The sequence below is a fragment of the Callorhinchus milii genome, unplaced genomic scaffold (assembly GCF_018977255.1).
Source record: "Callorhinchus milii isolate IMCB2004 unplaced genomic scaffold, IMCB_Cmil_1.0 Scaffold12, whole genome shotgun sequence".
In the NCBI taxonomy this organism is placed as follows: Eukaryota; Metazoa; Chordata; class Chondrichthyes; order Chimaeriformes; family Callorhinchidae; genus Callorhinchus; species Callorhinchus milii.
In genome coordinates this window covers 11,529,020-11,555,264 of record NW_024704753.1, presented here as the reverse complement: position 1 = coordinate 11,555,264, position 26,245 = coordinate 11,529,020, and the positions used below count along the sequence as shown (strand labels likewise).

The following is a 26,245-nucleotide window of genomic DNA, read 5'->3' as shown; positions in this document are numbered from 1 at the left end:
CTGGTCGTCTAAATACAGTTAAAAATTTGTACTACAAACAGTTAAATACAATTGTCATTGGTCAATCATCATCATTGGTGTCTGGAGAGGAGGAAAAAAAACAATGCACAGAAGGAGGCCTTTGGCTCATCATGTCTGTACAACTGCTCCTGTTTTCAAATTACTTTTTATTCATTTCCAGCTCTCTCTTCTCATTCCTCAATCTGTTCACTGTTCAGCTGTTTATCCAATTTTGTTTTCAACGATTCTATTGATCCAGCCTCAATAGCCACTTGTGGTGATAAATTCCAAACACTCTCTGTAACAAGCTTCTGAGTAAAGATGTTTCCTCCAACTGCTCCCCTGCTAACAATGCTGAGAATGTGCTGCTTGGTTACAAATTCTCCAAATAGAGGAAATATTCCTCTCCATTTACCTTATAACCCCCTCCAGTATCTCTCTCTATACATCTCATCCTATCTGAGTGTGGCTGCAAGCCAGGACTTTGAGCTGACTCTTTGTCCCAAACCTTCAGATAAGAAATGTAACCAAAGTCCCGTCTGTCCCTATTCAGGTGGATATTAAAGATTCTACGGCACTATTTATTTTTAATAATCTTTGCAATTAGTTATAGCAACACTCATGTCAGTAGTTGTGTTTCAAACCCTTCACGGAATTTACTGTGAAGTGTAGTGACTGCATTTTGTAGGTGAATGCGGCAGCCAATTTGCACACAGCAGGGTCTCGCAAACAGCTATGAAGTGAATAACCAGTTTTATCTGGGGGATTGTTGGTCAGGATACTAGGAGAAATCCCTCTTTTTGAAGAGTGCCATGGGATCTTTAATATCCACTTGAACAAAGAGTTTGAGTAGACTCTGTTTAATGTATTATGTGAAGGACGGCAACCCTGGCAATGCAGCATATTTTCCCAGCACTGCATTGGAGTCAGCTTAGCCTGTATGAATACCAAGAACCAACATGGGGTTTGAACCCACGACCTTGTGACTCAGAGGCAAAGGTGCTTCTGATTGAGCCAGGTTGATGTACATTTGAAAAGAGAAGGGCGTTTCTCTCTCCCGATGTCCTGGACAACAATCCCCCAGTTAAAATTGGTTTATGGTTGCGTGGTAATTGGCTGGCCAGTTTCCCTACAAAAAACAGTCATTACACCTCACAATAAACTCAGACACTTGGACGTCATAAGGCATTGTATCAAACACAAGGGTTATTATAATTGTTGTACCTCCTAACCATTATGTCTCATGTGTGGTATTATCCTAGTGAATGTACACTGCCCCCTCATCATCTCTATGACATCCTTCCTGTAACAAGCTGTCCAGAACTGAATACAAAGTACTTCAGCTACAGCGGGTCCAAGCATCACTGCTTATTGTTAAAGCTCGAACTCTGTCCATTTCGAAAGATTTTTGTTTCTGTTTTCAAGGTTGAGGCAGATAACACATGATTAACCACAGACCTCAGATAAGACCACAGTTCTTCTCAGTAACTGGGGAGTCCAGTCTCAGCCCTCCACTCTCCCCAGCACCATGAGTCTCAGTAACAGCCTGACCTAGTGGTAGAGCTCTTGCCTGTGAGCAAGAAGATTGTGGGTTCAAACCCCACGTTAGGACTTTGAACTCATATCATTAAGGCTGACATCCAGTGCGGTGCTGGAGTGCTGCTGCATTGCCAAATGTACCATCCTTCACATAAGATGTTAAGCTGAGGTCCCATCTGCCTGTTCAGGGGCGCTTTTTGAAAAGAGAAGGGAGTTTCTCTCTTCCTGTTTCCTGGCCAGCTATCCCCCAAATAAAATTGATCACTCACTTCATGGCTGTTTATGGGACTTTGCTGTGCACAAATGGCTGCCATGTTTGCCCACAAATACACTTCACCGTAAATCTTGTAAAGCTCTTTGGGACATTCACCCGACATAAGGCATTGTATCAAAGGCAAGGATTTTTATTGTATAATAATAGGAACTCTGTCTCAGTACTCCACTGCCCCATACAAACATAGAAAGGGCTATGTTTTTTACTGGTGATAAAAAATAATCCTGTTCACCAAATAAACATGTGTGAGGAAAGGCTGTGTGGACAACAACACACAATTTGGATAGCGCCTTTCATAAGAACATAAGAAACGCTAGACAAAAAAGTACCAATGTCCATCTAGCTTGCCTTCCACCTTCCTGGCGAACACATGTACATAGGTATTTTGGGACATATGTGCTATATCCTATAATGTTATTTCCTAAAAGAAAACTTTCTTATCCGTGTTTGAAAGAATTAACACTCCCTGCTTCAACCGCCTCCCGAGGGAGCCTGTTCCACAGGTTCACTATTCGCTCACTGAAAGTGTTTACGTAGATTCGTTCTGAATTTACCCCTCTTCAATCGCAGGCCATGTCCTCTAGTTTTACTATTCTGGACAAGTTGCAACAACCTGTCATAATTTATATTGTCTTGCCACTTTAGAATCTCAAAGACAGCAATCATGTCTCCTCTCAATCTTCTCTTTTCCAGTGTGAACATGCCCAATTTACTTAGTTGCTCCTCATAGTCCAGTCCTTTCATTCCCTCAACCATTTTGGTTGCCCTCCTCTGTATCTTCTCGATTTCTCCAATATCCTTTTTGTAATGCAGTGTCCAGAGCTGTACACAGTGCTCTTAAGTATGGTATCACCAATGATGTATATAGTGGCAGGATTATCCCACTATTTTGGCTTGCTATTGATCTTTTGATACATGCCAACATCTGGTTTGCTTTACTCACTGCCACAGAGCATTGTAGAGAGAGCCTCAATTTATTGTCAATCAGGACCCCCAGGTTCTTTGCATTTTCCATACATTCAAATAATAGTCCCTTCCAGGATTTTTTGTCCCCATGTGAAATACTTTACATTTCTTCACATTGAATTTCATCTGCCACCGATCTGCCCAATATCCAAGTATGTTCAAATCCTCCTGTAAACTATCTTGTTCAGCTTCACAATATACCATTAGCTTGGTGTCATCTGCAAACTTAGCCACTGTAATGTTAAATGTGATTGCATTGTGATAGCTGTTGCTTAATGCTTCTCGCACCTTTATATTGGAGATTTGGTCATTCCTGTTGCTCATTATCAAATCCAAGATGTTAATCTCCCTTTGTTGGCTCTTTAACAAATTGAGTCATAAAACAATCTTCCTTTAACTCTAGAAATCCCTTTCCTATCTTGCCAGTTCACCAACCTTTGGAGTTAGACCCCTTACACTGGTACACCTTGAGGTTTTTCCTAAACAATTCAGGTGCTCTCTTACACCTACGCAACCACCCCCGGGTCTGGTTCAAACACTCCCTAATTAAACTATCAATTCTGCCTGCCAACACCCCACTTTTGTTTAGGTGGAGCCCATCCGGTCTTTATAGATGCCCCCTCTTCCAAAAGTGCCCCATTGTTTGAGGAAACGAAAGCCTGACTCCCTACACCGATGTCTTAGCCACGCATTATTCTGCCTAATTACCCTCTTACTTCCCACACTAGCACATACTTGTAGTATTTCTGAAAATACTAGACTTCAAGTCTTTCCCTTTAGCTTCCTTCCAAATGCTCTAAATTTAGCATTTAATTTAGCAATTTGGTCTACTTATTTATGTTATTTCTTCCCACATGAACAATTGGTTCCTCACCTACTCCCTGTAGCATTTAGACAACCCAGGACATCAGATGCTCAACCCATGCACCCAGTAGCCAACTTACCATTTGATTTTCTGGGTCTAGTTTGCACAGAATGTCATCTGTGAACCAAATAGTCAAATCCCCAAATATCACAACTTGTCTGCTACTTTTTCTCTTCTTGCCTCCTTCCCTAGCAGGCTGCTGGATTGCCTTGGTGCACAGCACTCCCATTGCCTGTTTCAGCCATCACTTGGGTTTCCATATCATCTCTCTGCAGAAGAAAGATACTGTTGGAGAACACAAGGGATGTCTGCTCCTGCTCCACTAGCCAACCACAACTTCTGGCTCCTTTCCTAGCAGAGACCCAATCCTCTCCTCTAGGTACTGGGGACTCCTAGCAAGGTCTCCTCTAATATGTCATTTATAAATACTTCTCCCTCCCTAATACTTTGATGCATGGCCAGTCACTCACTAAGGCTGACCACTTCAGCCTTCAGTGAATCTACTAGCTTGCAGTTAATGCAGATGAATCTAATCAAGGCCTGGAAGGCAAACATCTTGCAATTTCTGCAACACACAAAGTATTCCATTGTTATATACATTATATAAGAAAAAAAAGTTTTCTCACCTGCACCTCTTTCCCCATTTCCCACTCTCACCAAATTCCTTAACAGAATTCTCACTCTGTTCACTTTCCTGTGCTCACACAAGGCGCTCGCAATTCTCCCCTTTATAAAGGCCTCTGACACAACCAGTTTCAACTGGTCAGCAAATAATTAACTAATTAGCCAATCCCTAACACCTGGCCTGTGACTTAACTGCCAATCTGGTTTGTATACCTATTTTGCTTGAAAAGTTCTCTCTTGCTCAAGAAAATTCCCACTCTTTTGCTAAAAGAAAGGGTTTTTTTCAGTCTTTAGTTCTTTCTTGCTTGAGAATTCCTCCTCTCACCAAATTCCTTAACAGAATTCTCACTGTTCCACCTCACTCAGTTGGGCTCTTGTCCTTTCACGTTGTGAAGACATCCCAAGGACAATCAGGAATTTGGACCTGAGCAGTGGGTTGGGATCAGAGGGGTATGGAGGGCAGGGAGGGTAGGAGGACGGCTGAATGTGCGATCGAAGAGGAAGGTCTTGAGAAGTGCTTTGAAGGAGGCAAGGGAGGCAGCAAGACGAAGGGACTGTGCGATGGAGTTCCAAAGGGTGGGAGCAGAAAGGCTGAAGGCCCAACCACCGATGGTGGTGCGTGCTGGGCGGGGGACATGGAGCAGACCAGAGGATGCTGAGCAGTGGGAGCGGACAAGTCAATATGGGGTTAGCAGGTCACAGAGGTAGAAAGGAGCAAGGCCGTGGAAGATCTTGAAGGCGAGGATGAAGATTTTGAACTCTATCCTCCTTTGGGATGGGGAGCCAGTGGAGCCGGGCGAGGATGGGGTCATGGAGTTTGGTACGTGAGAGGACACGAGCTGCAGAATTCTGGATGATCTGCAACTTGTGGAGGGAAGTGTTGGGAAGGCTGACAAGCAGGGAGTTGGTGTAGACTCAAGTCTAGATGTAATAATGTATGACAGGAGCAGTAATAACTGTACAAACAGTGGATTAGATGCTCCACACTGTACAAATACAGGTTCCAGGTCCAGCCTTCACTACGTGCTGCTATTGTTCACCATCGCCTCGTTCTGCATTGGACTGAATTGAGATGGTGTATCAGCAAATGGAAAGGGGTCTCTTAAAAATAATAATCCTTGCATTTGTTATAGTACTTTATCAGATTGTCTCAAAGCGCTTCACAGTATATATTGTAAAGTGGATTCACTGTGTATTTTGTGGGTGAAACCCAGCAGCCAGTTGCGCACAGCAGTGTCCCACAAACAGCCATGGAGTTAGTGACCGTAGAGTTAATGGAGTTAGTTTATTTGGGGGGATTGTTGGCTAGGACACCGGTAGGGAGAAACTCCCATCTCTTTTCAAATAGTGCCAAGATATCTTTAACGTTCACCTGAACAGTTAAATGGGACTTTGGTTTAACATCTCATCTGAAGGATGGCTTAAAGTTATTGGAAGGTAGAAGAAAGCACAAAATGCCTTGCAGGAAGCTCTGAAATATAATAATCATCCTTACATTTGGTAGAGTGCCTTTCACGTCAGGAGGATATCTTGAAGTGCTTCACAGCAATATCTCACAAACAACTGCAAAATGAATAACCAAATTTATAGATTCATAGAATGTTATGGCACAGAAGGAGGCCATTTGGCCCATCGAGTTTGTGCCGGCTCTTTGACAGAGCAAGTTATCTGTGGGATTGTCAGCCTGGACACTAGGAGAAACTCCCTTTTCTTTTCAAATCGTGCCATGGGATCATTCACTCAGATCTCGGTTTAATAATAATATTATTGTCCCAACAGTTTAACGTCTCATCCAAAGGACGGAATCTCTATCAACGCAGTGCTCCTCCAGTACTGCACTGGAGTGCCAGCTTTGACTGGGCTCAAAACTTGACCTGTCGCTTTAACTCAAAACCTCCTGCATCAGGGAGCGCTACTGACTGATCCAAGCTGACACACTGAATAGTAATGTAGGAACAGGCGGAGCTCGGCACTCTGAGCTCACAGTCCAGGCTGACAATCTTGCACAGCACTGAGGGCAGCACTGCATTGTTGAGTAGCTTGGAATGAGAGGTTAAACTGAGGTCTCATCTGCTGCTTAAGTTAAAGATCCTGTGACGCTGTCGGAAAAAGAGAAGGGAGTTTTCCCAATGTCCTGGCCAATGAACCTCCTGACAAATGTCCTTCACATTTCTGCAAAGTTAGGCCAAGTTTACCAAGAAATACATAGTAGGGTGACTCACACTAATTTCGCCTTGAGAGAGCGCTCTTAGGCGTTTTGATGTGATATAACAATTAAAGTTCCTTTTTCTGTACTAAAACCCTACTTCAGAAGTAACCAAAGAACCATAAACATTTACAGCACAGAGGAAGGCCATTCGTCCCATTGTGTCTGTGCCACTTCCTCAAGAGCAATTCTTTAAGGCCCATTTACCTGCCCTTTATGCATTCCTCCAGGGAGAGAGTGCACATTCCAACAATCTATCTCTGGGATTTCCATGTGTAGGTGGGATGCATAGAATTCTCAGCTTGGTTTGGATATTCTTAAACGTGGTTATGGATTTCCATGTGTCAGACACCCAGCTGACCACAATTTGTTTTCCGAAAACCCCTTTAGTTTCCCATAAACCTGTGTCATTTTGTTTGTTCGTCAGCCCAGTCCTCTCATAGACAATAGGGCTCAGTACCTGACTGTGGGAGACTGCCTCCCCTAAACAACTCTGACTCAGTCCAGCTGCAGGAGGAGACAGTCTGGTGGTGAGGGTGGATCTGCCCACCTGATGTGGCTCATGCTCAACAGACTAACATTCAAATAGGATACGATTTCAGTAATACAACTAAACAGATTTTTTTTTGTAAGTATTGCTTCTCTAAATTTTTTCCTCCATACTTGAAGACGGGGACCCAATACATCTGGTTTCCCAACCCCCCCCCCATACCTGGTTTCCCCTCCCCCCGTCCCCAATACCTCTGGTGTCCCACCACCACTTCCACAAGGGAAGGGAAATGGGCCTGAAAGGATTGTTCTTTAAACAGAGCCGGCACAGACACAGTGGGCTTTAATGGCCTTCTTCTGGCTCTTATATTTCTACATTTCTGAGACCTATCTTTTTCTTCAGCCTCGATATTGGACATTGCTGTGCGCAAATTGGCTTCAGCAATCCCGGTGCTGAGTGAAATATACAGTCACTCCACTTTACAATACATCTTGTAAAATGCTTTGAGATGTCCTCCCAATGTGAGAAGTACTGTACCAAATGTAAGGATTATTTTTATTATAGTTTATCTAATTGTTGCTCGTAGCTCACTCCTCCAACATTGGCTGCCCTCCTGCACGCTGCCTCCAGTGCCTGAGGCCACACTCCCTTATGTCACAGTGACCAGTACTCTACAGGGTGTTCACAAAGTCCTGTTACACCCATGTTTCTTTTCTACAGTGCACTGACCAACAACTGAAATATGTGAAAGAATGATGATAATTGTATTTAGAAGTACTTCATTGTATTCAGCACAAATGTTTAACTGTATTTGGACCGCCAGAGGATCAGTGTGTGTGTGAGCACCATCATTTTCATGGCAGATAATGATATGTCGCCATATTCAGTGCAACTTCTTCGTAACATGGACGGAGTGAGGAGGATGTTACTGGTATCAAATATTGTTACACTCAACTTATCTGCAACAGAAAATAAACATTCTTTGTAAGAAAAAAAACAGGGGGATAACAGGACTTTGTGAACACCCTGTACGCTGTACTCCTGGTTGTTCTCCTGACTAGACATTGACATTAGCTTAATCATGACTTCTGAGATCTGAGCTCAACTAATTTGGCAATTCATCCCAGTGTCCTGTTTATTTTGTTTATTGCTGTCTCACAGTGTTTTTGTTTGGACAACATGAGCGATGAGTCAACTCACCCACATCAGTCTTTGCCTTCTTGTCCTGCTACCTCGGGCTATCTGAAAGAATTGTTCTAGGTTTACTTTCTCAATCTTATTTTATTTAATCTACATCTCCAAGGTTTTCACTGAGTGGTCTGTTTTCAGGTCTGAAAATCTCTCTGACACTGGGAACTAGCACGTTCCTCTCTTCATTGCCTTTAGGATGTGTCAGCATTCAACATCCTCATCTACAAGGCTATTCACGGCCTCGCTCCCTCCTACCACTCTGACCTACTATCCCCCTACCTACCTGCCCATACCCTCCGTTCCTCTGGCTCCGGTCTGCTCCACATCCCCCGCCCCAACCGCCCTACCATCGGTGGTCGGGCCTTCAGCCTCTCAGCCCCTAGGCTCTGGAACTCTATTCCCCAGTGCCTTCGCCTTACCTCCTCCCTTTCCTCCTTCAAGGTCGGTCTCAAGACCTTTCTCTTTGACCGTGCCTTCAGTCCCCTCTCGACTCTCTATCCCCTCCTCGCTCCCTCTCCTCCCTTCCCTCCCCTCACCCTGACTATTTCCCCCCTGCTCGGGTCCTGACCCAACTGTACAGCGCCTTGGGACGTCCTCCCGACGTGAAAGGCGCTCAATAAATGGAATCTTGTTGTTGTTGTTGTCATCTGTATATGTTTTTCCTGGTGTAGCCTGCCCAGAGCACTGTACAGCCCGAGTATGACTTATGGGTTCAGAATTCACTTGATTTAACAATATAGCCCAGTATCCTGTTTGTCTTGTTTATTGGTGTCTCACCCTGTTTTTGACCCAGTGAGTGACGAGTCAACTAACAACCCTAGACACAAGTTAACTTACACCCCTCGATCTCTTTCAGCTTCCTCCTTGGCAAGTTCTATCCTATCCATTAAGTACCTGTGTTTCCTATTCTTACTTTCTATATGCAATATGTCAGCCTGGTCTATCTAGTCAGTGGCATTCTCTCCTCTGAGTCAGAAGGTTGGGGGAAAGGCAATGGGGGAGCTCCATTGTTAGAGATGCCATCCTTCGGATGAGACATTAAACCAAGATACCATCTGCCTGGTCAGGTGGACATTATAGTTTTCCATGGTGCAACTTGAAAAGAGAAGGGAGTTTCTCCCGGTGTCCTGCCCAACAATTCCCCAAATTTAAAAAAAAGTTGTTTGTGCAAATTAGCTGCTGCGTTCAGCCACACAAACTACACATTCAGTTTACAGTACTTGAGACATCCTCCTGACATAAAATGCACAGTTTAGCTAGTGCCTGTGCTTGAAAAATACACACTAGCAATTCTCAGCAATTGCCGATGAAGTGTTTGAGGTGTTTGGGAGTTAGAGGGGCTGCGCTGAATGTTGTCTGTAGTGTTTGGGAAGGTTTGTGCTCAAGTATGGCGCTGATAAACATTGCAGCTCTCTCCTCCTGCAACACTGTTCCTGTGGGAGACCTCTATAGTCCTGCTTTCTGTTGTTACTGGGTGTTTTATATATGAATGTGAGTGTAAAATTGTGGAGTCCCATAGTGTAGTGACTGGTATACTAATCACTTGTAACTCAAGCGAGAGGGCCCAGGTTTGATTATAGGGCAGGGAGAAACCTTAGGCAAGTTTCCTTACTCCTCACACCGGTTTACCTAGGAATAAGTCGAAACCCGAGTTAGTTGATTGGTGGATCGCTTTCCAGGGGTAATAATGCCTCCAAAATGTTTTTTGAAAAATTGGTCACTCTACTGTGCACAATTGGCTGCCACATTTCGCCCAAAAATACACAGTCAATTCACTTTACAATATACCCTGTGAAACGCTTTGAGACGTCTCAATGATGTAATAAGGCGCTATATCAAATGCAAAGGTTATTATATTATTATAAAATACACAGTCACTACATTTTGCAGTAAATCCTGAGTCAGTGAGGGCGTCAGTATGCAACCAATGATGTAAGTGTATGAGGGATGGAGGGAGTAGCTCACAAATCAGATTAGCCGGGGCTGTGCTGCTTGTGTGGACGAGGCTGGTCGTCACATTGTGAATGGGTGAGTCACTCCCAGCTATTGCCCTTTCACCCCACTAATCACTTGTAACCCAGCAACTCGCACAGCGCACAGGGTGATAGAGAGAGAGCAAGTACAGTGAATAGGGAGAGAGAGAGAGAGAGGCTGTCTGCAGAGAGCAGTTGCCGGTCAGCATGGACAGGGCAGGTGAGCTGCTCGGAGCAGCAATTCATCTTTGTTTTAAGTTTATTTTAAATGTTGGTGTTTTATCTGATCGCTGCCATGTGCGGGCCAGTGTCCAAGTAAAGTTAATCCTTCAGGATAAAGTTCCAGGCTGGTTGTTGTGCAAAGTTAGTGGCTGTAGCAGCTATTCATAAGTGCTAGATCTCGCTGCTCATTAGTGTGGGGGGAGGGTGTGGGCTGGGGGTTGAGGTGAGGGCTGAGGGCTGGGGGTTGACGTGAGGGCTGGGGGTTGACGTGAGGGCTGGGGGTTGGGGAGAGAAGGGGGATAAGAGGTGGGGTAAGAAGGGGGCCTGGCCACCCACCGTCAGGTTTGCAGCCTGTGAGTTTGTGGTGCTTTCATTTTGCAGACGCTTTGCAAAGTCCTTGAGAAAGGGATTAGCTTCAGAGAAGCCAGCGTCACAGCTCAACAAAGAGCAACATGTATCCGCACGCCCCCCCCCCCCCTCCCACCAGCCAACTGTTGGTCTGTCTCCTGGATCTGTGAGTGTGAGCGAGGGAGCCAGCGGAGTAGATTTTGGTATGAAAATGTGTTGGTAGGGGTTGTGTATGACACAGAGACTGTGTGTGTGCCTCTGGGGAGGGGTGGGTAGGACGTGAATAGGCATGGTGTGTATGTGTGAGAGAGTACAGGGTGGTGGGGGTGTATGTGGCTGATCAATGATCTCTTTCCCCCCACCACACGTGATAACAGCCTCTCAACACATGATGTCCAGGAGCCTCAGTTTATTCCAGGAGAGCAGTAACTCGGAGTCAGGGATAGGAATCCCAGTCCCATCATTTACGACTTCCACATGCTCCACTGGCTCCCTGTCACAGAGCGGTTTGATTCCAAGATCCTTACCCTCAGCTACAAATCCCTTGATGACCTAGCGCCTGCCGACCTCTCCAACCTTCTCACACCCAATCTTCTCTCTGTGCTCCTTTGCTCCACCTGCATGTCTTGACCCCCCCCTCTCCACTCAACCCCGAACCTCTGGAACTCCCTGCCTCAATCCCTCTCCTCACCCCCTCTTTGACCCTCTTCAGGATCGCACTTGAAGACTTTCCACTTTGATTGCGCCTATGGTCACCTCCTCTCTCAAGTTAGTAAAGTAGAGTAAGTTATTGTTGCTGTGTGAGCGAACCTCTGGGGTGTGTAGGTGTGTCGGTGGTGGGAGAGGTGTTGGAGGGAAGAAAAAAACATCCTGAACATAAGCATTGGGTGTAACCACTCTTGACAATTGATCTCCTGAGATTTGCTGAATACTCCATAAAATGCTACTTAGCTGAGCTTATCTGATCTCTGACCAAGAACAGCATTAGCCAGATCAGAGAGACCTTCTCCCTATTGGAGCCATTAAACCTCCATCTACTGGTGTTTTGATCACATGTTTATGCTTTTACTTTCAGTAGATGTCAGTCTGGTTCAGTGGGTAGCACTCCTGCCTCTGAGTCAGAAGGTCATTGGGACTTTGAGCTCACAGTCTAGGCTGACACTCCAGTAGGGTGCTGGGGGAGTGCCGCATTCAACTTTCAGATGAGACGTTAAACTGAGGTCCCATGTATCTATTCCAGTGGATGTTAAGGATCCATTGCACCATTCAAAAGAGAAGGGAGTTTCTCTCTCCCGGTGTCCTGGCCAATAATCCCCAGACACATATTGATCATTCACTTTATGGCTGTTTGTGGGACTATGCTATATGCAAATTGGCTGTCTCGCTCACATACAAAATGCATAATCCACCTTATGGTGGATTTACGACTTCTACATGCTTCCTCTCGGCGATGTCATCCACAGATATTGGGTCAACTTCTACAAGTCTGCGGATGATACCCAAATCTATGTCTCCTCCTCCAGCTGCGATTCCCGGTCCACTGATGTCCTGGCAGCTTGTTTAATGGATATCAAGGCGTAGATGAGCACAAGTTTTCTGCAGCTGAATGTCGGCAAGACGGAAGCTATATTCTTTGGCTTCTGTCAATGTCTTCTGTCCTGCGGGTCCGAACTCCTTAACCTCCCTTGGATGTCCCTCAGACTCAACCGAACCCATGTACAACTTAGGTTTGATCCCCAGCTTTCCTTTCTAACACACATCCGTTCCCTGACCATGAATGCTTTTTTCCACCTCAGCCACATGCCTGTCTCTGTCTCTACCTCACATCCATAGCAACTGAAACCCTCATCCATGCCTTCAACACTTCCCGGCTGGACTATTCCAATGCCATCCTCGCTGGTCTCCCCAGCCCCACCATACATAAAATAGAATTGATTCAAAACTCCGCCGCCTGGATACTCACCGCACAAACCTTCGTATCCCAATCACACCAGTCCTTGGCAGGCTCCATTGGCTCCCAATCACCGAATGGATCGATTTCAAGATCCTCTCACTCATTTTTAAATCACTTCTCTCCTCTCACCTCCCTACATATCCGACTTGCTTACCCCCCAATCCATCACCTGCTGCCTCCGATTGGCTGGCTCCGGCTTCCTATTTTTCCTTTGTGCCCTTTGTTCCACCATCGGTGGCCTTCAGCCACTATGCCTCAAAACTCTGGAACTCCCTCCCTCAATTGCTCCACCTTGACTCTCCCTCCCCACTTTCAAATCCCAGGCTAAAGACCTACATTTTTGATTGTGCTTATGGTCACCTCCCTCTCCCCCGGCTCGTTGTGAGACTCCGTCACTGTGAAGCGCTCCGGGACACTACCCCACGTGAAGGGCACGATATAAATGCAAGTTGTTGTTGTATAGAAAATCCTGTGAAGTGCTGTGAGATGGCCTCCCAATCTGAAAGGCACTGAACAAATGGATGAATTATTTTTATTATAGATACACTAAGGCAGCAGAGCAAGAAAGTTCAGGTTCAAGGGTTGTGAAGGGCAATTTCAGGACAGACAGACAATTTCTTCACCCAGAGGACAATTCCTCATATCTATTGTCACAATCTGCCTCCGTAGTCTCTCGGGGTTGTCCACTCCACACTCACCAACTGCTCTCTATGCTGTCATTTCATCTAAGCTGCCCAGTCGCCATCTCTCTCCTGAGCTTATGTATTGACCGTATTGAAAACATTATAGCTCTCCGCACTCACACACATGTCCACCCCCTTCATACACTCACTCCCCCACTCACACCTCCACTCGCACACATCCACCGTACGTCATACATATATTCACTCCCCTACTCACATGCCAAATGGAAACGGAGCATTGTTGGAGAAGAATTGTCTTGAATTCTAAGGTGGTGCAGAATCACGGAAATCAAATCCTTGACTGACCGGGGCCTTGGGATGTCCTCCCGATGTCAAAGGCGCAATACAAGTGTAATTTGTTGTTGTTGTTTTCCAGCACGTTGACCATGCTGTTTGGGATAATCCTCCTGCTTATCGCTTGCCCCAGTTTGTGTGTTGGCGGCAGAGAGCAGCACAGGATCTTCCGCAGGCCTGAGAACACGTTCGAGCACCTGACGGTGGACCCTGAGACGGGCAACGTGTACATCGGTGCCGTGAACTCCCTGTTCCAGCTGACCTCTGAGCTGAGGGAACCGGTGGTGGAGCGAACGGGACCCAAGGATGACAGCAAGGACTGCCTGCCCCCGGTCACCGCCAATGACTGTGCCCATGCCACGTCGACAGACAACCACAACAAGCTACTGTTGGTGGACCCCTATGGCAGGGAGCTCATTACCTGCGGCAGCTTGTTCCAGGGCATCTGTGAGAAGAGGAATCTGACTCTCATTAGCAGCATCACCTTCCGGCCCGAGCGCCCAGTGGACACCCAATACGTGGCGGCCAATGACCCCAACGTGACTACAGTGGGGCTGGTGGCGTGGCCCAGGGGCACCGACCCTGTGCTGTTTGTTGGCCGTGGCTACACCAGTAAGGGGGCCGGGGGCATTCCCCCCATCACCACCCGCAACCTGAGGCTGGCTGGCTCCGAGTCCCATCCCATCTTCTCCTACGAGGACACGGCCAAGCTGGCGGTGGCCGGCAGGCTGTCCGAATACAACCACCATTTTGTCAAGTCCTTCATCCACCGCTCATCTGTCTACTTCCTGTTCTATCGCCGGGACTTAAAGTCGGCCTCTAGAGAGTATAAGACTTACATTTCCCGTATCTGCCTGGGGGACACGCACTATTACTCGTACGTGGAGCTGCCCCTGGAGTGCCAGACGGACGATATGACTTACAACCTGCTTCAGGCAGCCTATGTGGGCAGCCCTGGCCAGGGCCTGGCGGGGCCAGGCGGGGTACTCGTGGACGGAGGGGCAGTCCTGTTCGCCACCTTTGCCGTGGGACAGACTGCCACCGCCAAGCCCACTGACGAGTCAGCCTTTTGCCTTTTCCCCCTCAGCCAGATTGACGGCATGATAAACCGCACCCGGGACCTGTGCTACACCAAGTCTGGGAAGACACCGGACGGTGAGGAGTTGGCCTACATTGAGTACGAAGTGAAGTCCAGCTGCACGGGGCTGACCTCGGTGAGCAGAGCCGCATGCTAGGTTTCTGGGATGAGGGTTGGGCTGGTAAATGATGCTTGTTTTTGATGTATGTTCTGGGCAATGTTTAGGCCTTGGCTGATCCCAGACCATCAGCCTGGCTCAGTTATTCACGCTCTCACCTTTGGGTCAGAAGGTTGTGGGCTCGAGGTCCATGTTGGGGATTTGAGATTACAATCTGGACTGACAGCTCCAGCGCGGGGCTGGGACGCGTTGCGTTTCTCCACAATGAGATGTTACTGGCTTCCCATCACACAGAGGATACAGTTCAAGATCCTGGTCCTCACCTTCAAAACCCTTGACGGCTTGCTCCCCCTTACCTCTCCGACCTCCTAACCCCCTACCACCCTGTTCACTCCCTCCGCTCAGTGGGCTCCGGCCTGTTTCATGTCACCCGCCTCGCTCGCCCCACTATCGGCAGGCGGGTCTTTCGCCACTCTGCACCCACCCTCTTGAATTTCATCCCGCAGTCCCTCCGTCTTGTCCCCTCCCCCACCACCTTCAAGACCCACCTCAAGACCCTCCTCTTCGACTGTGCTTTTGAACTCCCTGCTTACCCCCCCACCCCAACCCTCAGCTCAGGTCCGTAACTCTGTCTGTCCAGCGCCTTGGGACGTCCTCCTGACGTGAAAGGTGCTATACAAATGTAACTTTGTTGTTGTTTGTTGTTGTTGTTACACCGAGGTCCTGTCTGCCTGATCTGGTTGACATTAAAGATCCCCCTGGCTATTGGTAAAGAGAAGGGAGATTTTCGCAGATTGGCCAACGAAATGTGTGTGGGAATGTCTCAACGTGTGTATGCACAGTGTGTGTGGGAATTTCTGTGTGTGAGGCGTGGGGGGGTGAGGGGTCCATGGAGTGTTGGGGGTCGGGAGGAATGTGTTAGGGGAGAGTGCAGCTGCAGTTGCAGTAGGCAACTGATTAGAACCAAGAAAGCAAGAAGGATGGAGTGGGATGAAAGTACATTCACAAGCGGAATGAGGCATTTGGAGTAATCTGGCAGTAAGAAACTTTGGTTTTCCACATCCAAAATGAACTAAAAGTTACATATTTATTGCCTCATTTAGTGAACTGACCATTGCTCGAATTTCTTTCTCAAAAGTTGGGTTTACTTTTTCAATCCCATTTAAAATGTTAAACATCTCTCTGAGGTCCCCTGAGGTGTCTTCTCTCAAGACTAAAGAACACTCACTCGTGGTTCGTTCCTGTAACACTGGGGATCAGATCAGCCTCTGCTCTGCCTCTAGAGCCTGGGCAGCCCCCTGTATGTCACAATGCTTAGAGCTATTGCTTTATAATTTTAGTTGAGGCCTGACTATAGCTTTATACAGCCTGAATGTGACTCACCTACACATGCAAATCTCCAGCTCTGGAGTGGGATGCCCACTCTCTCCCCACGGGACACTACCTGCTAACCTAATCCTAGAGAGTATTGGGCGCAAACTGAAGCCAATGCTTGGGGACACCAGAGTGTGCGTTAGGGTAACTGCCGGAGTCTAACCAGCTAAAACCACACAGCTTGTCACTGATAGCGCTGTCTGGCAAGCTTTCCCACTGCTTGTCCAGCTAGCCGTTAGAGGCTTTGGCTTGCAGGGTTAACAGGAGCTGCGTGGGGTGACTCCCTGCCCCCAGTGACTGGTCTAACCCTCCAAGTGCTGCCGATGAGCCAGGTTGGCTGTGCTGTCAGCAGAGTGCTGGAATATTGCCGATCCACCTGGCTCAGGAACTGGAACTACTCAGAGGTGCTGCTTCCCATCTATCTCTTAACCCAGTATGCTCTCTCTTTCTCACACACTCTCCCTCTCTCATACACTCTCCCTCTCTCACACACTCTCACACACACTCTCTCTCTCTCTCTCTCACTCACTCTCACACACTCTCACTCTCACACACTCACTCTCTTTCACGCACTCTCTCACACTCTCTCTCATACTCTCTCTCACACACTCTCTCGTACTCTCTCTCACATACACTCTCATACTCACACACTCACTCTCTCTCACACACTCATTCTCTCTCTCACAAACACACACTCTCTCACACACCTCATACTCTCTCTCACATACTCTCTCACTCTCTCACACACTCTCTCCCTCTCTCTGCACAGGACACGCTCAGCGCCTACCCGTGTGGCTATGACCACACGCCCAGCCCGATGGCCAGTCACATTCCCATCACGGTGAGGCCGGTGCTGACCATGGCTCGGGTGCGGTTGGTTGCCGTAGCAATCAGTGTGGAGATGGAGCACACCATAGCCTTCCTGGGCGACAGCAAAGGCCTTCTGCACAAGGTCAGTGTGAGGGGGGAGGCTGTGTGTGTGTGTTGGGGGGTCTCACTATCTGTGTGTGTGTGTGGGGGGTGGTCACTGTGGGGTTGTTCGGGGGGTCTCACTATCTGTGTGCGGGGGGGATTGTCACTGTGTGTGTGGGGGGGGTGTCACTGTGTGGGGGGAGGTGGGGGGGTCACTGTGTGTGTGGGGGTGTCACTGTGTGTGTGGGGGGGTGTTACTGTGTGTGGGGGGTGTTAGTGTGTGGGGGGTGTTACTGTGTGTGGGGGGTGTCACTGTGTGTGGGGGGTGTCACTGTGTGTGGGGGGGGTGTCACTGTGTGTGGGGGGGGGTGTCACTGTGTGTGTGGGGGGTGTCACTGTGTGTGTGGGGGGTGTCACTGTGTGTGGGGGGTGTCACTGTGTGTGGGGGGTGTCACTGTGTGCGGGGGGTGTCACTGTGTGTACAGGGGGGTGTCACTGTGTGTGTACAGGGGGGTGTCACTGTGTGTGTGGGTGTGGGGTGTCACTGTGCGTGTGTGTGTGGGGAATGTCATTGAGTATGGGGTGGGGGCTTCTTACACTCTATGCGTGGGTCTCACTGTGGCCCTCTCTCTCTCTCTCTCTCTCTCTCTCTGTCAGGTTTACATCAGAGACTGGGACCAGGCAGAGTGGTATTCACGGCTGGAAATCCAGCCCAACGCGGCAGTGAACGGGGACTTGGCATTTGACCGTGAGCGCGCACACCTGTACGTCACCACCAGGTCCCAGGTGGTGAGGCTGCCGCTCAGTGAGTGCCCCCAGCACCCTGACTGTGCCTCCTGTCTGGCCGCTCGAGACCCCTACTGTGGCTGGTGCATTCTCCAGGGCAGGTCAGTCACTGTGTGGAGCTGCACCTTCATACCTCCACCTGAAAGTTAATAATAATAATTATCCTTGCTGATATAGCGCCTTAGCACATCATTGAGATGTCTCAAAGAGCTTCACGAGATGTACTGTCTAGTGGATTGTCTGTGCGTTTTGTGGGTGAAACCTGCACAGCAATGCCCCACAAACTGCCATGGTCTGAGTGACCAATTTTATTTGGGGGATTGTTGGCCAGGACACCGGAAGAGAGAAACTGCCTTCTTTTTACGAATAGTGCCATGGGAACTTTAATGTCCACCTGAACAGGTAGATGGGGCCTCAGTTTAACGTCTCATCTGAAGGCCGGCACCTCCAACATTGCAGCATCCCCAGCACTGCATTGGAGTGTCAGCTTAGACAATGTGATTCCATGTCCCCAACATAATGCTTGAACCCAAAACCTTCTGACTCAAGAGCTGCGCCAGGCTGATATCTTGTTTTTGGTCCTCCACATGTCTAAACACATACAGAAACCACAGGCATGGAAACTCACCTTGTTTTAGAGTCTCCAAACCAGGCTGAGTTCCATGCATTCCATCTACACCTGGAAATTTCTCTCTGTCTGGAATGGATTGTGCACTTTCTCTCTCTCTCTCTCTCTCTCTCTCTCTCTCTCTTCCTCTTTCTTTTTTCCTGGAAAGTATTAGGAATAAGTTGGCAAGAGTCAAGTTGTGCATTGAGGTAACTCTTGGACTTTAATCAGGTAAAACGGCATAGCTTGCCATTGATAGCACTTCCTGGCAAGTTCTACCGCTGCTTCTCCAGTTAGGACCACCCTACCCATCAGCGCTTTGGCTTGCAGGCTTAACAGGAGCTGAGATGGGACCTCGGTTTAAAATACCATCTGAGTGACAGTATCTTAGTCAATTAAATCCTCCAGCACTGCACTAGAGAGTCAGCCTAGACTATGAGTTCAAAGTCCCACGATGGGCTGGAACCCATAACCTTCTGACTCAAAGACGAGAATGTTACCAATTGAGATAGACACTTAGAATTGTCTCTAGTTGCATTCTCTGGTTAGATAGTACCTGAATACAGTTCTAAACGGCACAACATAAGGGGGCTACCCAGGCCATAGAGGCAGGGGAGAGCAACGAGCATACATTGGGTAGGGTTTTGAGCAACAGATTTGTCCTGGGACCTGTGTGTCTGAGATGAGGAGAGAGACTCACTAAACCAGTCATGAGGTTGAGGAGAAACGGGAAGGAGGCAGGCTGTGTAACAGAGCCTGGGAACATCACTGGAGGAGAGGAGTAGATGATTAACCAATCTTACGTCAGACCAGACACTAGTTTGTTTAGTGCATTCCACCTCCACACTACCCTCACTGACCCGAGTGCGAATGGGAGAATCATTGTGACTGATCCTGTAAACACAGAAAATTCTAGAAGTCAAGTGAAACACTTTTGGCCCATGCAGGGATGATGTGGTTAACTGGTGATGATGTTCTGTCAGAAATTGCTGGATCAAAGGGTGGACATTTGCTAATAACTCAACCAACGTGCTTTAAATCATTAGCCTCTAACCAGCTGTTAATAACTGTTGTTATTGATCTCTCTCTCTGGGGTTGGTGGATGCTGACACAGCACATTGGAATGAAATGTGGAGTCCTATAGCTCAGTGGTTAGAGCACTCGCTTTGCAAGTGAGAGACCTGAGTTCAATTCCAGGCAGAGGGCGAAACCTTGGGCAAGTTTCCTTACTCCACACGCCTAATAATAATCCCTCCAAAAAACCCAAAACAATAATAAATTGGTCATTTTCAATCTACGACTGTTTGTGGGACATTGCTGTGCGCAATTGGCTGCCGCGTTCGCCCACAAATATACAGTCAATTCACTTTACAGTGTGTTCTGTGAAGCGCTTTGGGACGTCCTCCTGACGTGAAAAGCGCTATATCAAATGCAAGGATTATTATTATTATTATAAAACTTCCTAGCTTTTCACATTTGGTGTCTGTCTGGTTCTCACTCACTCTTTCTCTCTGTCTATTTTCTTGCTCCCTGTCTCACTATCTGCCTCTCTCCTTCACTCTGTTTCTATTTCTCTCACTCTAACTTTCTCTCTTGCTCTCTCTTACTTTCTCTCCTTCTCTGACAGGTACCCATGTCTCTCTCTGTGCCTATCTCTCTTTCTGTCAGCCCCTTTTTTCCTCTCTCCCTCTTTCTCTGTGCCTCTTTTTTTTCTCTCTTCTTCTCTTGCTCTCTGACTCTCATTCTTTCATTCTCTGCCTCTCTTTGTCTACCTTGTTTTTGTCCCTTTATCTGCCTTGTTTCTGTCCAGCACTGAGACACCTGAGGCCTCCTGGCAAGTCCAGATAAGTCCAATACCAAGCCTGGCCAGCCGTGTGCAGCAGCGCGACTAAGCCTTGGTGTTTGCCCACAGGTGCAGCAGGAGGTCAGAGTGTGGCAGAGCTGAGGAAGAAAGCCAGTGGCAATGGAGCTATGGGAAAGATCAGCAATGCCTGAAAGTACAGTCGCTGACCCCAGCCAATATCAGCAGACAAGAGAAAATACAGGTGAGAAGAGCCGTCTGTGTACAGGGTGTCCACAAAGTCCTGTTACCCCCGTTACAGAACAGCAATATGATACAAGCGTCAGAGATTATTTTGCCTCGCCACTTCATCCATGTTACAGAAGGTGTCGCGCCGAATGTGGCTACTGATCATTATCTAACATGAAAATGATGGCACTCACTCACACTGATCCTCTGGACATGTAAAGACAGTTAAACAATGTACAGCCCTGAAATCAATTCTCTAGTTCCACACAGGTGATCAGCTTCATAAATCAGCTGTGAGGGAGAGCGAGAGGGTTTGACTCTTGCCTCTCTCACTAATACACAATTGTTACACAATTACACAATTTTTTTTCTCGTCTGCTAGTCAATAATTAGCAATTGCTCTGTCAGTTCAGACACATCATGCCTGCTGATCCCCTGCTCCTGGTCTCGACGTGTGCATTTTGGCTACCGCCCCTGATCCTGGAGCTGTCTGACACCTCCCTCCCACTCCCCATATGCCTCCGTTATTGTCCCCATCCCCATACTCACACTCACTCTTCTCTCCTTACCGTTTCTCTGTCTACGTGCCCCAACTCTCTGGAACTCCATCCCTCTAACTTGGCATCTCTCTCACCTCAGTCGAGATCTATCTCAGTTCCTTCATCTTTGACCATGTCTTCGGTCATCTTTTCCCTCCCAAGCTGCCTCGGCTCCCACCTCAGCTCGGTTTCAAAAGCCAGGACTGTCAAGCACCTTGTTAGAGTGTTTGCAACCACTCAAAACAGGTTCGGATTCGGTAATACCAACAGATCAGAGTCTCAGGATGTTTTAATCAAAACAAACCTTTAATTATGCACACATGTCGTGGAGTCCTGTAGCTCAGTGGTTAGAGCACTCGCTTTGCAAACGAGAGACCTGAGTTCAATTCCAAGCAGGGCAAAACCTTGGGCAAGTTTCCTTACTCCACACAGAGCCTAATAATAATACCTCCAAAACCAAAAACAATAATAAATTGGTCATTTTCATGGAACATTGCTGTGCGCAATTGGCTGCCGCTTTTCGCCCACAAATATGCAGTCAATTCACTTTACAGTATATTCTGTGAAGCGCTTTGAGACGTCTAGAAGACGTGATAAGCGCTATATCAAATGCAAGGATTATTATTATTATAAAAACGTCGCGTCTATCTTAATAAAACATAGCAATACTACTGAGCGTTGCAGGTTCAGCACTTTGTCTTTACAGCAAGCAAACCTTAGTTCTTCAAGCGATCAAGCTTGTGTTTTTCCTAGCTCTCAGTCCTCTGTCTTCTTTGTCCAACCTTTTAAGCTTCGTTGTTCTCTGCAACCACTCCGCGATGCTCTGGAGTTAACTAACTTACTTAAGTTGGACCGCGGTTTTTATAAATGTTTCTACCAGACAGAGACAGGCTCCAGCCTTGGAAGGGAGAAGCAAGATGTCCTGTGTTGACGAATAATGAGCAAGTTGTTTTGTCTCAAAAGGGTCTGCTTATCTAGAAGATATGGGTACAAGGATGTGCAAGGGTCGAGTATGTTGGGTACGCGCTAAAATGCTTGATTGGAGAAGAAGCTTTGTAAGCATTTCTTTTATGCCATTTTAACCAACTTACAACAACCTTGGGACGTCCTCTTGATGTGAAAGGCGTGTAAATTGCTGTTTGGTGTTGATGGTAGTGGTTGTTATCCCCGCTGTTCTCTCTCTTGGCCTAGGTGTTTCTGGAGGTGGCTGACCTGCCCACTCTGGCAGAAGAGGAATCTTACAAATGCCTGTTTGAGGAATTTACCAGTGCAGCCGTTCTCACAGAGACAGGAGCTGTCTGCTGGAGCCCAGATATCAGCACACTGCCTCCCACTCAACCAGGAGCAGGTACAGAACATAAGTAGTGCACAGTCCAACAGGTCTACACTCAGGCACAATCCAATAGGGGTACACTAAGTCAGACTCTTTAACAAGGCTACTACAATAACAACAACAAATTGCATTTACACAGGACCTTTTACGTCGGGGTGATGCCCCAAAGCACTGGCCGATGAGGGGTTTGCACCTGAGCAGGGGTTGGGATCCGAGAGGGGTGGAGGGCAAGGGAGGTGGAGGAGAGAAGATGACCAAAGGCACAGTCGAAAAAGAAGGTCTTGAGATGGACCTTGAAGGAGGCAAGGGAGGGAGTGAGGGGGAGGGGTTCCATGATGGAGTTTCATAGGATGGAGGCAGAATGGCTGAAATTTCGACTGGCGCTGGTGGAGCGGGCAGGGTGAGGGCATGGAGCAGGCCAGTGTTCGCCGAGCGGAGGGAGCGGACAAGTTGGCGAAGATTTAATAGGTCACAGAGGTAGGGAGGAGCAAGACCGTGGAGGGCTTTAGGGATGAGGACAAGGATCTTGAACTTGATCCTCTGGGGGAATGGAGTGACAGTGAAGCCGGGCAACGAACACTAAGCCAGCTCCAATAGGGGTACACTAATTCAGACTTGGGCCTGTTTGCTATCAAAAGAAAGGATCTTTGATCTGGATGTAGATAATGCTGAACGTGAACTGTTCTTGTCTTTGAAGATCACGTGACTGTGAAGCTGCTACTCCTGTTCCACAACATCACCGTGGCAAACACCCAATTCACCTTCTACGACTGCAGTGCCGTCCAGCAGCTGTCCAGAGATTTCCCGTGAGTGCCATAAACTCCCCGACTGCCCGCCACCCACCTCTGAGCTCAGAGCCCAGTCACTGTGCCAGAGACCTGCCTTTCCCTTCTCACCACTGTCACTGGTCTGGCCAATGAGAGGCACTAAGGAACAGGAGTACGCTATTCAACCCCTCGAGCCTGTTCCACCATTCTATTAGCTGATCTGTACCTCAACTCCATTCACCCGCCTTTGCTCCATATTGCTTGATACCCTGAACTAACAAATCGACCTCAGTCTTGAAAATGTGAATGTTTCCAGCATCCACAGCCTTTTGGGTGGGGAGAGTTCCATATTTCCACTACTCTTTGGGTGAAAAACTGCCTCCTGATTTCACTCCTAAATGGCCCAGCTCTAATTTTAAGATTATGCCCTTTGTTCTGGATTTCCTAACAGAGGAAATAGTTTCTCTGTATCTACCCTATCAAATCCCTTTATAATTTTAAACACCTCAATTAGATCACCCCCCAACCTTCTAAACTCTCGGGAATACAGACCAAGTTTATGCAATCTGGCCTCATAATTTAACACTTTAAGTCATTCTGACTCTGCGCTGTACCCACTCCTGGGCGAATACATCTGTCAGACTCTGGACGACTCTTGCTGGGATGTGGGATTTGTCTTTCTGGACAGCAGGACAGTTTTTCTGACACAGGCAGAAACCCATCACCATGATTAACAGTCTCCAAACCAAACTAAGAGTTCCATGTATGTCACCCACACATGAACATTTTCCTGTGCCTAGAATGGATTGCGCATTCCCTCTCCAGAGGGATGCACCCTGCTTACAACAACATTTATATAGCGCCCTCCACGCAGGGCAGCGTCTCAGACCGCTTAATTACTAATTCCAGAGAGTATTACCTATTTCTATAGAATATTGGGCACAGGTTCTAAAGAGCCTGGCTTAGGGACCCCAGAGTGTGCATTGGGGGAAGTGCTGGAGTCCAACCAGCTAAAACAGCAATAGCTTGCCATTGAGAGCCTTGTCTGGCTAGCTTCCTGCTGCTCTTTCAGCTAGGACCATCCTATCTGTTGGGCTTCGGCTTACAGTGATGCTGCGATCACATGCCCTTTGTGCAGCAGAACCCGGGTCGCTGTGAAAGAGACTCAGGTGGAAGGAGCAGAGCAAGGACTGGAGCAATGGGAAGCCCAGTCCCAGTGCTGGGGACTGACAGGTTGTCTCCCTGCTGCCCAATACAGGTGCCGTGGATGCGTGAGCAGCCGCTGGGGCTGTAACTGGTGTGTGCTGCAGCATCACTGCACCCACAACACCAGCTGTGAGGATCCCCTTATCATCTTCAACGAGAACGTAAGTGCTCAGAGCCCTCATGCAGTTCGACGAGCACATTAACCTGGGTCAATGTTGCCACAAACACCGCGCTGGGGGATGGTGTGGGGTAGGGGCTGTGGGGAGACATATCCGAAAAACCTAGGCTGTAACCTTGAGGCTTGATACAACCCCAATTTGGATTACTTAAGAGCCCGGAGTGTGGGAGAGTTCCAGTATTGGAGAGTTCCAACAAAGGGCGTCTGAGCTATTCCCAGTGATTCGGTGTCATTGCTGTGAGGAGAGGACGTTGGGGGTTGGGAATGATCACACTGGAGAGAGACAATGAGGGAGGATCTTATTGAAGTATTCTGGATCCTAAATACCTTAGTGTGCGCTCAAGTGCCAATAACAAGGGCACCACATCGTCAAGTGTGAATTGAGATCGAGGGAGGATAATGTGAAGGATTGCGGAGCGGCGGCGGGGTTTGAGTTTGGATGGTGAGAGGACCAAATGGTTGGATGGATGTTGGACGGGATGGGGTGGGCATGGTGGGTGTCATACTGGTCCAGGCAGATGGACTGAAGTGTCTCGGCTGCTGCTTTTGCTGTGTTCTCACCAGGTTATTTAGTCTGAAGCCCTTGAGCCTGCAGCTCCCTTGCTTTTACACTCACTGTTTGCTTGGGTGACCTGCTTGGATGTGTCTAGCTCTCCATTAGGAGCCATTCTCTCTATTAAAAGGGCCATGCGCCATTCAACACGCACATTGATCTCATCCCCCCACCCCCACCCACCCTCCCATCACAACATCGGGCTGTGTTTTTAAATGAATCTCAATCTCTCTGCCAGGCAATGTGTCCCAGCTGCTAAATACCTTCTGGGTGATGTATGTCAGTCAGCCTGGGGCGGTGGTGGCACTGTTGCCTCTGAGTCAGAAGATCTCTGAGTTCAAGCCCCACGTCGGGACTTGGAATCACATCGTCTAAGCTGACGCTCCAGTGTACTGCTGGGAAGTGTTGCATTATTGGAAGCGCTGTTCTTCGAATGAGATGTTAAACTGAGGTCCCGTCTGTCTGCTCCGGCCCATGGGCCACAGGTTGGCCACTACTGCTTTACCTGCTAACCTGATTTCTCTGCTAATGACCCCCTTGTTACCCATTCCACAAATTTAAAGGAAAACATTTTTCTCTGTTTGCCCTGCCTCTAATTCCTCTTCCTACCAGGCTCGTTGTGTAAAGTTCGGCCCGATGGATGTGCATGGCTCCTTTAATAGCTGATGTGTGACCCTGCCTTTTCTACCAGTAATTCACTGTGATTCGTTTTTTGCATCTTTCTTGATTTTGGTTTTTAAAATGGAAAATCGCCGAATAATGGGTTGTTCTGTCTGTGTCTGTGTGTGTTTCTTACTCCTTCTCCTCTCCCTGTCGTTTCTGCTTCCTGTCGGCATCTGACGGACAGTACGTTCCTCTCTTCATGGCTCCTCAGCTACCGACCAAAGCGGCCCTGGTCCTTGACTCTGGGCTCATCACCACCCACCAGAACCCTGGTCTCCCCCTGACCACTACCTCCTCACCCACTGCCCTAACTACCACCCTAACCAGCACCTTAACCCCTCTCGCCACCCCGGCACCGACCACAGCCCACACCACTGTGGTTGGCACCACGCCCGGGGTTACGAGACTTCTGCACGCTCGTTTTTCGTGAGGAGGCAGCATCTTCAAATAGTTCTTTTTCGGTGTCTGCGGGA

The 26,245-nt window shown here is 47.9% G+C and overlaps 1 protein-coding gene across 1 annotated transcript in view; it reads left to right on the top strand.

Moving 5' to 3' along the window:
• The window catches only part of plxnb1b (plexin b1b), a 119,402-nt gene that overhangs the window by 44,982 nt on the left and 48,175 nt on the right, over positions 1 to 26,245 (top strand). The window contains exons 4-10 of the mRNA XM_042339583.1: positions 13,712 to 14,843; positions 16,969 to 17,151; positions 17,769 to 17,998; positions 20,417 to 20,549; positions 22,264 to 22,420; positions 23,103 to 23,211; positions 24,431 to 24,539. Of these exons, the coding sequence (XP_042195517.1) occupies positions 13,722 to 14,843; positions 16,969 to 17,151; positions 17,769 to 17,998; positions 20,417 to 20,549; positions 22,264 to 22,420; positions 23,103 to 23,211; positions 24,431 to 24,539 (2,043 nt within the window). The 5' untranslated portion in view covers positions 13,712 to 13,721. The remainder of the gene's footprint in view (positions 1 to 13,711; positions 14,844 to 16,968; positions 17,152 to 17,768; positions 17,999 to 20,416; positions 20,550 to 22,263; positions 22,421 to 23,102; positions 23,212 to 24,430; positions 24,540 to 26,245) is intronic.